At 32.8% G+C, this 13074-nt stretch overlaps 1 protein-coding gene across 1 annotated transcript in view; it reads right to left on the reverse strand.

The window, feature by feature from the left end:
- aln (divergent protein kinase domain 1C) overlaps positions 1-11389 on the reverse strand; it is a 34738-nt gene extending 23349 nt beyond the window's left edge. The window contains exons 1-3 of the mRNA XM_072539555.1: positions 11168-11389; positions 6879-7023; positions 944-1240 (exon numbers count right to left, since the gene is read on the reverse strand). Of these exons, the coding sequence (XP_072395656.1) occupies positions 944-1240; positions 6879-7023; positions 11168-11320 (595 nt within the window). The 5' untranslated portion in view covers positions 11321-11389. The remainder of the gene's footprint in view (positions 1-943; positions 1241-6878; positions 7024-11167) is intronic.
- Between the last annotated feature and the right edge of the window lie 1685 nt (positions 11390-13074).

Raw genomic sequence — 13074 nt, forward strand, 5'->3', positions numbered from 1 at the left:
CTAAGCGACGAATGGATTATGAATTGCGCAACTTTGAACTTACCAGGAATGGGAACATTTGAAGAAATTGCTAAAGAAGCTCAATTATTAACCATCAACATCCTAGGCTCAACAAAAAACAAAAAAAATCAAGGGAAAATTTAAACAGAGAAGAATATAAATACAGAAACAGAAATACAGAAATAGATACAATTGAACATTACTTATGTAAAGACTTGCATTTATGAATAAAGATGCAAAGATACTCTCACAGATGACCAATCCGTCCAAACAAAAGAAGACTTTTTTGATGAAGTGAGGAAAGTAATCGACAAAACTTAAAATAATCGATAGAAAATTTTATTACGTAACTTTAATAGCCGGATTGGCGAAAAGAATAACGATAAAGTAGTAGAACAACATAACCAAACGTAGTCAACGATTACGCCGAGAGATTGATAGACTCTAATGTACAGAATATAAACTTAATTAAACTAAAACGAAAATAGCAAATAATATGGTATCTAGAAAAAAATTAAGATATTAGAATATATGAATAATAAAAAAAGGAGTATATCGCAAGGATCGATAAAATTAATAAAGAAAGTGGTAGAAGCTAAAAAAATTACAAAAGAAAAAGGAAGAATAAGTGAAAACTTTGAAACTAGAATAAATGAACTGAGAGTAAAATGAAATAAAAGTTTACAAGAAATAAAAAGTTTGATGAATCGGCGTAAATCACGGAGAAAGTGGATCAGGGAGGTCTAGTAGATAATTGTGACATTTGTATTTAAGACAATATGCAAAGAGGAAGAAGAACGCGATTCTGTAACAAAAATGCATTAAATATAGTGTCAACCATTTCAAACTTTTTTATTGCTATTGCTATTTGAAATTTCAAACAGTATAAGTGTAACAACGTATTTTGTTATATATTGTTTAACAAATAATAACAAATAATTACCTAGAAGTTGGGGAAACACATCCTTATCTGTAAATAAAGCTGACAGAAGATATTCGTTATCCTGTAACAATAACCATAGATTGTCTATTTCCTTTCTCCTCTTCAATCTATTCTTTTCTTCGTATGTGGGTTTAAGTCTTGATAATCGGATAGCTGTATCATAAGCCAACGTTAGGTTAAACTTATTTTTTACTACGGCTCTTATGGTTTGTAGGAACTCTTTTTCTGACGGATATTTTACAATTCCATTGTCGAACCAGTGAATGGCTTGGATGTCTTTTGGTACTGATTTAAACACTAAAACAGTTTAACATTATTAGTAATTACGGGTAGGTACTCTTAATTGTAGTATTTGGAGCGTAGTCCTTTAATATTGTTACACTTTTTGAACACCAACTTGTTTACAATCCTTTTAACAAACGGACAAATATAAACTTCAAAACTCAAAATATTACTGTTACTCTACTGTCAAGAACATTTTTTATATAGGTATATTTTCTGACGTTCCAAACTTCACTAGACATTTCATGAATTTTAGATGTCATCTTGAATGTTCTCGAACTACTTCTTCTTTTTCGGCAAGGGACTTTTTCTATGTGGGATAGGTCTTAAGGAACTTTCATAAAACTGTTCCCTCCTTTATAGTTATTCACCTCGAATATTTGGACTATCAGGGATCGATTGAAACCAATAGGATCAGTTCCATGGTATGGAGCGAGTCTCTCGATATGAACTACCTTGGGTTTACTTCTAGCTGAAAACTGGATACGGTAGACCAGATCGTTTATTTTCTGCAGGAGGGTGTACGGGTCTTCCCAGTTTCGGTTAAGTTTCGGACAAAGTCCTTTCTTACGTGTGGGATTGTATAACTATACTAGGTCACCTCTTTCGAAAGTTGTACCGGTAGCATGCATGACGAGCCTGGCTTTGGCTTTATCACTTCTGAAGCTTCAAACTTTAACGAGCAAATTCGCAGACTTTTTCCAATTTTTTTTTAATTTTCGATGTACGTCAGGAATAAACGTGCTTCTTCCGAAAATAAGATCTTCAGGAAGCTTCATTTATCTTTCGGTGATCATCATTGATAGAGAATAACCAGTTGACTCATCTTCGGAACTTCTATAGGCTAATAGGGATAGAGGAATTAAAGTATCCCAATCTTTTTGATTATCAGGGACAAACTTTGAAAGGTATTGACAAACAGTTATATTATCTCTTTCGATCATTCAATTGAGGATGGAGAGGCGTAGTGTGAGTTTTCATTTCATTTCACAACCTATCAAATATGAAACTGGCATTAGACAAGGAGATTCGCTGAGCCCATTAATATTTAATCTGATAATGGATGAAATAATAAAAAAGTTAAAAAAAGAAGAGGATGTAGAATGGGAGAAAAGGAAATAAGGATAATATGCTACGCCGACGACGCCATAATAACAGCCGAAAATGAAGATGACGTAAAAGATTAATTAAAGAATTCGAAGATACGGCGCTCATATACAACATGGAGATCTCAACAGAGAAAACTAAAGCGATAGTGATATCAGCAGAACCGAGACGATGTAAACCAGTCGTAAATAACAAACTAATAGAACAAGTGAAAAGTGGAAGAAGAAGTATAAAAACAAGTGAACATGGCAAACAGAGCAGCAGGATGTCTCAACAACACAATCTGGAGAAACAAATACCTTACAACGGAAACGAAAACCAGGATATATAAATCAACAATAAGACCGATAATGACGTACATAGCGGAAACAAGATCAGATACGGCGAAAACACAAAGACTACTGGAAACAACAGAAATGAAAGTCTTACGAAAAATAACAAACTAAACTCTAAGAGACAGAGTAAGAAGTGAGAAAATACGAGCGAGATGTGGTATAGAGGAAATAAACGCGTGGACCAAAAGAAGAAAAGTGGAATTAAATCAACACATCGAAAGAATGACAGAAAATAGAATAGTAATAATAGCAAGAGACAAATCGCCAAATGGATGAAGATCATTGGGACGACCGAGGAAAAGATGGTCAGACAACGTCAATTGAGGCTAAAAACCGAAGTAAAACAGGCATTAAGCCTATTTATAAAGTAGGAAGAAGAAGAAATTTGTTTCAAATGCTTCACCTTTTGCCGATAGACGAAAAAAGCGAAAATTTACAGTTTTTTTACATTAATTTGTTAATAACTAATTCCTCATAAGCCAGTCTTTATTTATCACGTCCACTGCTGGACATAGACCTCCCTTAAACCCCTCCATTCTTTGCGATTTTCTGCTCTTTGTTGCCAATTTTTCGTGATACGCCTGATGTTGTCAGCCTAACGTGTAGGTGGTCTTCCTCTACTACGTTTGCCTGCTCTTGGCTCTTGAGCTAATAACTAATTAAGTCCAAAAGTCCAAAAAATCGACTGCAGGTTTTTATGCATAAACATATAGGTTTTTGTTAACCTTACAGTAGACGCAGCTTGTCTAGGAGACCGGTGGGAGTCAATGACGGTCAATTCTAAAGCCAAACTTGAGTTTCTCCGGCTCTGTACCTTGTAGTTTGTAAAACCGGTGCAGTGGACCGTGTGCGTCTAGAAAAGTAATAGAATTTTGTAAGTAATTGTTTTATAATTCTTTATAAAACTTTATTTTTCAGATATTATGGATTAGGAAAAAAAAGATTGTTAGCACTTTTTGAAGAAGTTTCGACGGGTGAGTATGATGATGAAGAGGAATCGGGAGAAGAAGATTATGTAGCAGAAAACTTGAAGGGAAGCGATACGGAATAGCAAAATGAGGAATTAGATGATGAGACAGATTTTGCCATTGGTCCATATTTTTTGGGCAAAGATAATAAAACAAAATGGGCTAAGCATATTGCCCCTAAGAACGTCAGAACTCAAACTGAAAATATTCTTCTGCAGCTTCCTGGTTTAAAATAATGTGTTAGATAGAAAACCGATATTTTAGATATCTAGAACAATCTATTTAATACTGATATGGCGCAAATTATTGTTGATAGGACCAACCAATACAAAAATAGAAACAGAAAAGCAGAAGTTCAGTCGCGATCAAGATATATACCCAACAAACATTGATGAAATTCGTGCCCTTTTAGGTCTCATATCTTGCAGGTGTAAGAAAGGCAAGTCACCTTAATACAACAGACTTGTGGAAAACGGACGGCACTGGTATAGAGTTTACGACTGACAATGAACATCACTACTACTACTAAGGATTTCCACAGTTTTCACTGTCTTCCTTCACTCAACCGTTTTCTCCAATTTTCCCTGTCATTCCAGTCTCCATCTCGCAGGGTTCTTTTCTCCATAGCCTCGTCGATTTCATCTCTGAATGACCTTCGGGACGAGATTCAAAAATTTACTAAGGTACATGCGAACTGATGATATCAATACAAGGCATAATAGAGTTAGTTTGGATAAATTAGCGCCAATAGAAGATCTTATTACCAAGTGGAACGAAAATCAGAAAAAATGTTTCTCTCGTTCGTAATAGGTAACCGTGGACGAAAAGTTGGAGGCTTTTAGAGGACGGTGCTCGTTCCGCCAGTACATACCAAGCAAATAAAATAGATCCGGTATAAAAATATTTGCACTGCCTGATGCGAAGGTATTTTATACCAGTAACATGGAAGTATACGTTGGCAAAACCAAGTGGGTGGTCTATATCGTCTAGATACTAGTACCAAGCCAATGGCGAAATAGGCCTGCCAACATCTCTACGGATCTAAGAGAAATGTTATCACCGACAATTGGTACACCAGTGTTGATCTTGGTATAAGCTTGAAGGAAAATGGTTTCACTCTCTTGAAAACAATAAAAGTAAATTAAAGAGAAATTCCTGCATATTTCTCTAACAATCAAGAACGACCTATTGGCTCTAGTACATTTGGGTTTAATTCAAAAGAAACACTAATGCCATATAAATTATGCGCACAATATGATGTGGCACGTTGTAGTAGAAGAAAGCCTATGGTTGTTTTGTATAACCTTTTAAATGTTACAGCAATAAATTCCTTTATTATTTACAATTGTAACATTCCAAATAATAAAGTTACAATTGTAACATTCCAAATACTGGCTGTATGGCAAACTGCCGAAGCCATAAAAATAATAAAAAAAAAAAAAACATTCCAAATTCCACAAAGACTCGACGAGAAGTTTTTGACAAATTTATCATTTAGTCTTATGTACAACCACCAGAAGAATCGAAGTCAAAATGTCTATATACATAAGACAATAAGGATTTGACTAAAGGAGTTCTGTCATTTGGATGAATATGTCGTGCCACTTCAAAGAACTCCGGGAGCAATTGGAAGGTGTGGTGACTGTGAATGAAAAAAGAATCGAAAAACGAAATATTTTTGTTCAATTTGTAAAAAGTATCTTTGTTTAGAACATGTAAATCCAATTTGCAATGACTGTAACAATAGGCCGGCTTAATTTTATGATGTTTTTTGCCATTCCTTATATTTTTGAAGTTATACTTCTATACGCGCGTTCGACGTTGGAAATTTGTACGGGAGTGAATCGGCAAAATCATTACATATGTGAGATATAGGTAAGAGAGAGACAAGATATATTTTCTCTCTTTCTCTCTGGAGAATGCATGACCGAGAAGTGTCAATTTTGAAATACATTACTGTTATGTCTAATTGGCAAATTTTTTGCGTGTTTTGTTCATACGCTGGTATATGTGAGTTCGAATCTCAGTACGAATTTCCTTTTTTATTTTTGAAATATTTAAAAATCCCATGTTAATCTTATTAAATATATGTAATATACGCAAAAATGCGAAATTTTAAAATAAAATGAAAATTTACAATATAATCCGTGTTGTTGGTTTTTTATTTTTATCTTCCACAAACATTTTTTGAAGTTATACTTCTATACGCGCGTTCGACGTTGGAAATTTGTAGGGGAGTGAATCGGCAAAATCATTACATATGTAAGGTATAGGTAAGAGAGAGACAGAAGATATGTTTTCTCTCTTTTTCTCTCTCGAGAATAAAAATGTTTTTTGTGTAAATATATTTAATATTTATTAATATTATTATTATTTTTTATTAATATTATTATCATGGTAAATTAAACATATGCGTAAGTAAGCTATGTATATTGTCATTTTTAAATACTTATGAGTATTACATTTTAATTTGTATTGTATTATTATATTGAATTATGTTGCAGTGTATTGTACTGTATTGTTATATTAATAACAAAATAAACAATAAATTTTACTGCAGAGTATGTGTAAAATTTTTTTTTTGCATTCAACTCCTTTCATACATATATTAAAATAAAAATATACATTTTCATCAAAATATTGATTCAATCCTTCATTTACTATACTCCTATTACAGGTCAAATGTTGTTTATATACAGCAAACGATGCACCATATACCAATATACCTAATTCTGTTTCTCTTTCTGCTCTCTCTTACCTATAGCTTTACTTATGTAATGATTATGCAGGTTGACTCACATATAAATTTGTAACGCCGAATGCGTGTATAGAAGTATAACTTCTACCGGCAGTCCCACTGGACTGCCACATCCGTTTTTTTTATCATAAGTCTTAGTGAAATAATGTTTTATTTTTGTTTAAGATAGTTCTTAAAGACTGATATGTTTATCAATACTGATACACAAAATTAAACTGCGTCTACTGAAAGGTTAAAGAGGTCCATACTACTCAAAACAACTGTCGTTTTCCTGGCCGGTTCAGTGTCACAAACAGGCTACTTTTTTTGCTTATTTCCCTGACCTATAAGATTTTAATTTCAAATGTCCTCATTAGCTCCCCTTTGACCTATCCTAGTATGTATAGCATAAATTGGGGTGACTTTAAGAGTTATATTATTCATCTCTACTTTAACTTTCAGTATTTTTATTATATTATTATTATATTTATGTAAAGTTCATTTACCTAGACGTGTGTCATGCCACTCTGCACTGAAGACTGCTTCTTTCGTAGCTTCGAAGGAGTGACAGGTTAGAGAATGGATATCTTTTGTGACGCATAATGGAGCACACAAGGATCCTACTGCAACACCACTCTCATAAAGATGACACTAAAACAAAAAAGTTGGTTATCAGTATTCCTTGATGCATGAAGGTGACGTAATACTTTTGATAAACTAAAGGCCATGATCGACAGGCGAGTAAAACTGCGGTTTTGTGGCTCGTCGGTAAAGCTCGTCAGTGTATCATTGCAATACCGCGATTTTATATACCTACGAGCCCGGCAGTTTTCAGCGACCGTTGAAGTGAAAAGATCAGTTTTTAATCATGGATATGCGTACTCTCAGCCACGACTTTTTATTAGAATTTATATATTGTTTACGAGAATGTGTTTGTTTATGGAAATGTACATCGCCAGAATACAAAAACAAAACAACTCGACTTAACGCATATGTTAAACTTTTAAATACCCAACGTCTAGGACGTCTCCGCGTTTTTTTTTGTAATTTCGTAGTATGCTATAGCGAGGTAACATAAAACTTCACTTTCAGTTGAACACGACATGTTAGCTGTGGACGGTTGACAATGACTGTTTTGCTCGCTAGTCGATCAGCACTAACGAGTCGCGAGTAAAACCGTCGTTCTTAAAACCGCGGTATTATGGCTCGCTCGTCGATCACCCACTTAAGAAGTATCAATTTTGTAAAATAAAACGATATTCAATTGTCAACTATATTTTCAAGATTAAATATTTGTGGACAAAAAATAATAAAAAAAAAAAATTTAAAATAACTCTCTTTTAACTGAGTAGAATGGCAAAAATTTAGAAACTACAACATCTAGTACATTTCCATCATTTTTCGAGATCAAAACTTTGGGCCATAGTGCAGCTGGAATAACGAAAAGAACTATTAATAAAATAAAAATTTTAGATCTCAATGAAATACAACATGACAAAAACATCTGACGTTCTTAAACAACGGCAACGTGGACACGGATGTATATTTGAAAAGATAACACGTTTTATTTATTATGTTTGAACAAATGTCAAAATCACAGCATTCTACATTTAAATATTTAAATTTATTAAAATCTACATATTTTGCACTGTTTTATGTATTTAAGGCCTTCCAGACTACATAAAATCATAAGTGTTACATATGGTTGAACTCGCATTAAATAGGAGATTCCAATAATGACTGAATATACATGGTGATGAATTTAAAAAACCAAAGTTGCTAATAATATAAGAGAAACGGCAAATCTGGCAACATTGCAAATATCAAATATGGAACCTCTGTATCCCAAAATAGGTGTACCTCAAATTTTGTACAATTATGACTAGCAATTTACGAGATAATTGGCCGTTTCCAGACATTTGGACCACTCTGTATAATAAATCAGTCCAAATCATTGCCTATGCTGACTATATCAATATTGCTGGGAGAACGGAAAACGCTGTACGAGAGGTGTATGTAGCATTAGAAGAATCAGCTACAAAAATGGTTTTAATAATAAACACCAACAAAACGAAATATATAAAAAAAGCACGCAATCACAAATCATACGACCACTTGTTATAGAAAATGACGTCTTCGAAGCAGTTAACGAATTTGTTTACCTGGGAGCGCTCCTTAACACTGAAATTAATACTACAGAGATAAACCGCAGAATTTGCACGGCTAACAGATGCTATTTTGGACTCAATCTCCTCGTTAAATCTAGAATTATATCGACAAATACAAAAATAAAACTCTACAAAACAATAATACGCCCAGTCCTAACATATGGTTCAGAGACCTGACCTCTAACAAAAAGTAATAAAAACATGTTAGGATGTTTCGAAAAAAAGTACTAAGGCGAATCTATGGAGCAGTGAATGACAATGGAGTCTGGAGAAGACGATACAACTTCGAACTTTATAGAATATACCAGGAATCAGATATCGCAAATGATATTAAGACGTCTGAGGTAGATAGGGCATGTAATGCGGATGGAACAAAATGACCCACTTAAAAAAGCGCTTCTTGATAGAACCATTGGCCAGAGAAGAAGAGGAAGACCAAGAACAAGGTTCCTTGATAACATCGATGAAGACATGAGCAATATGGAAATACGTGCTTGGCGGGGAAAGGCGATGGATAGGGACGACTGGAGAGAAATTCTCGAAGAGGCTAGGACCCACTCAGGGTTGTAAAGCCACAATGATGATGATGTACAGCTAAACAGATTTAACTACAACGGTGACGATTTGACACGACCAGACACGACAGACGTTGGTTGATGCGGTGTTGCCTAATCGAATATTATTTTAGAGGTATTGAACTGTAATATTAATACTCCATAATTACTGTAATGAGTTTATAATTATATTTATTATCAGAGCACTAATATCAAAATTAAAATGTTAGAGGTAATTGATAAAATATGTTATTTGCTAAGTTATTAGTCATAATAAAACCGAGTATATAATTTCACGAGCTTGTGGACTCAGAATCCGATGTTATCGAAGTTATCCGACAACGTAGCAAACGCACTAAAATTTATGCTAAAATATATAAATATATAAAAAAACATACAGAAGTTAAAACACTTCACCATTGTATTTAGGTATACAGGGATGAGTGCCTTAAGAACCGGCAAAATAACGCAAAAGATAGAAAACATAATACGTTGTGAAATAAAAAGAGATGAAAGTAGTAGAGGTGAGAAATTATCGATATTAACCTATAATTTACTTTACATTACATTAGAATTATCGAAAATTTCCCACCTTTAGACGTTAGCTTATGAGCTGGTTGACTTCAGTCATAGTAATACGTATCACGTAATGTAAGTAAAAACAGTTCAAGTAGGAGTATTTTTTTATCCAAAATTAAAGTATTGAGCAATAATAAACTATGATTTAAGACGTCGCATACACTCTTCTCAATACAGAATTATCATAGATTGTTATTCTTTATTCGTCAACACAGAATTAATTATCAAATTACTACTAATTAAACTGTTTACTTACATTTGCTTTATTGCCTTCAATCAGTTTTTACTTTATGCTAAATTTAAAAAATGTAAATGTTCGACGTCATACTTGTAATATTATGACTGAAGTCAACTAGCCCATAAGCTAACGTCTAAAGGTGGGAAACTATCGATAGTCCTAATGTAATTTAATGTAAATTAGAGGTTTCTATCGATAATTTCCCACCTCTACTACTTTCATCTCTTTTTATTTCACAACGTATTATGTTTTCTATCTTTTGCGTTATTTTGCCGGTTCTTAAGGCACTCATCACTGTATAAAAAATATGTAGTTAAAACTTTTACAAGTGTCGTCAAAATTTATACAGTAGCATAACGTTTTCGATCGAATCAGATCATCTTCAGTGTCTTATGTACTTGAAGCTAACAATGCATTTGTGGCTATGACATCCAGAGATCCATATATGAGTTTACATCTTTGCAAAATTAAATTAGGTATATGTTGACTCTAGGTCGATGACATTGGATAAAATTTATTACTTGAGGAGCTACATGTCTCCCTGGTCGGTTTTTAACACGTGGTTCTTGTCAGTTAAGACGACACAGACCAACAACTGAGATGGCAGATATAGCTGCAACGTTCAAGGTCACTTCATCGATAAAGGGAGGAGCCAAAAGTCAGTTGTATGCAAGCACCCGAAGTGTAAACATCCGTATATTTAGCATTTATATATTTATATAAAAATTAATAGGAAAATCCCAGTAATTGGCTGTATACCATTGTTTAAAAAACATACAGAAGTTAAAACACTTCATCATTGTATTTAGGTATAAAAAAACATGTAGTTAAAACTTTTACAAGTGTCGTCAAAATTTATACAGTAGCATAACGTTTTCGATCTAATCAGATAGTCAAAGAGTTATATGTACTCTTTGTGTATATTACGAATATGCCTTTTTAATTAATATTTAATAATTTTATGTTAAATTAACCACGTAAACTGTATCGATAAATTTTTTTACCGATATTTTTATTTTGTTGACAAACACAGGAATACATTATTTACAGTTAAATTTTAGCTATCTTAGATCCGTTATTATTAAAAATTAAATTATTTTTGAAAACACAATGTTTGAATCCATTTGGATGAATCACTCTGTATAATTATTAAAAAAGTCTGGTATAAGTAAATTGTTCTTTGAATTATATAAATTAAGATATTATTTAACAATTAGTGTTGGAAAAAGTTATTTTATATTTGTAATTTACCTTACCAGTAACGAAACATGATGCCAAGCTTGAAGATTGACGCACAGCACATTGAATTTAAATAACAGATAAATAAAAGTGAATATAACAATAGCTATAGAGTACACCGTATACTTGTGTGTATATAAAATTCCTGGAATTCTTCTATACAAAATCATAACAAAACAATGCAAGGAAGTGGATTTTTAAACGACAAATGAAAAGTCATAGCAGTCAAGGGGTGAAGAATCGACCGTGGAGTAGGAAAATAACAAACTTCGTATTGCAGTAATCGAACCCTGATGCTGTCGAATATTCCAACGGACGGACAATTTTTTATCGAAACAAAAAGCATTCAGCATTCTGGAGTCGATATTCAAGAATATTTATTTGCAGGTAATGGGCACCGTATGGGAAGATAAAGATTATAACATAATTCTAATTCAAACGTGGTTCTAAATAATTCATACCATAGTTCTAAAAGAGATTTCATTGTAGCAATACAAAGTTACAAAGCTTTGTTTTGTGCAATATATATTTGTGAAGTAATTGCACAGTCATAGAAGAAGCTATCATAACGGATAATGGATCTTATATATAATTTATAGAAAGTCAAGGCTATTTGGGACTTCGCTTCCACCGTATTCTCTGTCCTCGACGCATCAAGGAATTTGGATATCGGTTAAAATACTTGGGAATTCCAAGGTTGGCCAAATCCAAATTTCTAATTGATTCGATGCAGGGAAAATCCACTTTCGCTTCGTAAAACAAAGGATTTGTTTTACATAAAAGCAGGTAGATTTTCTCTCATCGGTTAGTCGAGCTTGCCTCTTCTACTGTAGACCTAGTCGGTGCTATTATTGTTCCTACTAAGTTATTGTTTTATTTCTGATTTTTTTTATATACCATTTTATTTTAGCATTATTGTATATTCAGACCTTTTCAGGTTAGAATAATACATTGATCTATATTTGTTCATGTACTGATTGTTTGATATCTTATTTGATCATTTTGATTGTTTATTTTTCTTGTATTTTGTGTCTAAGTTGTTCTTCCGTAAGTTAAGAACACTTAGAAATATTTATCTTGCTTTTTTCTATTTTATATTTTGATTTGTACTTTGTCTAAGTAGTTCTTTCCGGTAAGTCAAAGAACTCTTAGAAATATTTCTCTGAATATTTGACTTGTTATTTTAATTGTGCGTCTAAGCCGTTCTTTTCCGGTAAGTCAAAAGAACACTTAGAAATATTTTCATAATCATTGTTGCATTATTATTTCCGATATTTTATCTAAGATATTTTCTTCCTTAAGTTAAGAAAATACTTAATACATTTGTCTCTTTCATTTTCTATTTTATGCTAAGTTGTTTCTTCCGTAAGTCAAGAAACACTTAGCAATATTTCCACATCTTTTCTGTATTTGATTTTTCGTATTTGTAAGTCGTTTCTTCCGTAAGTCAAGAAACACTTATAAGTATTTGTATTCTTATTTTTCTATATTTGATTCTCTTGTTTATTTTCACTCTAAATTGTTTCTTCCGTAAGTCAAGAAACACTTAGAAATATTTCCATACCTTGTTTCATATTTACATATTTCATTTATCTGTATTTCTGTCCTAAGTTGTTTCTTCCGTAAGACAAGAAACACTTAGGAATATTTCTGCATTTCTCTATTCTTTTATCTTGTGTATTTTACTTTTCATTCTAAGTTGTTTCTTCCGTAAGTCAAGAAACACTTAGAAACATTCTCTTTGCATTGTACTTTTATACCATTTTATTTTACTTGTTTACTAAGTTATTCCTTCCGTAAGTCAAGGAATACTTAGACTATTTTACCTGTTCTGTTTTCTATTTTTGATCTGTTATTTTGTAACTGCTCCTTGGAACTGTTACCTATAACAGATACTTGTCACGGTAACCGTTATTTTATACCA

The sequence above is a fragment of the Diabrotica undecimpunctata genome, chromosome 7 (assembly GCF_040954645.1).
Source record: "Diabrotica undecimpunctata isolate CICGRU chromosome 7, icDiaUnde3, whole genome shotgun sequence".
Taxonomy (NCBI): Eukaryota; Metazoa; Arthropoda; class Insecta; order Coleoptera; family Chrysomelidae; genus Diabrotica; species Diabrotica undecimpunctata.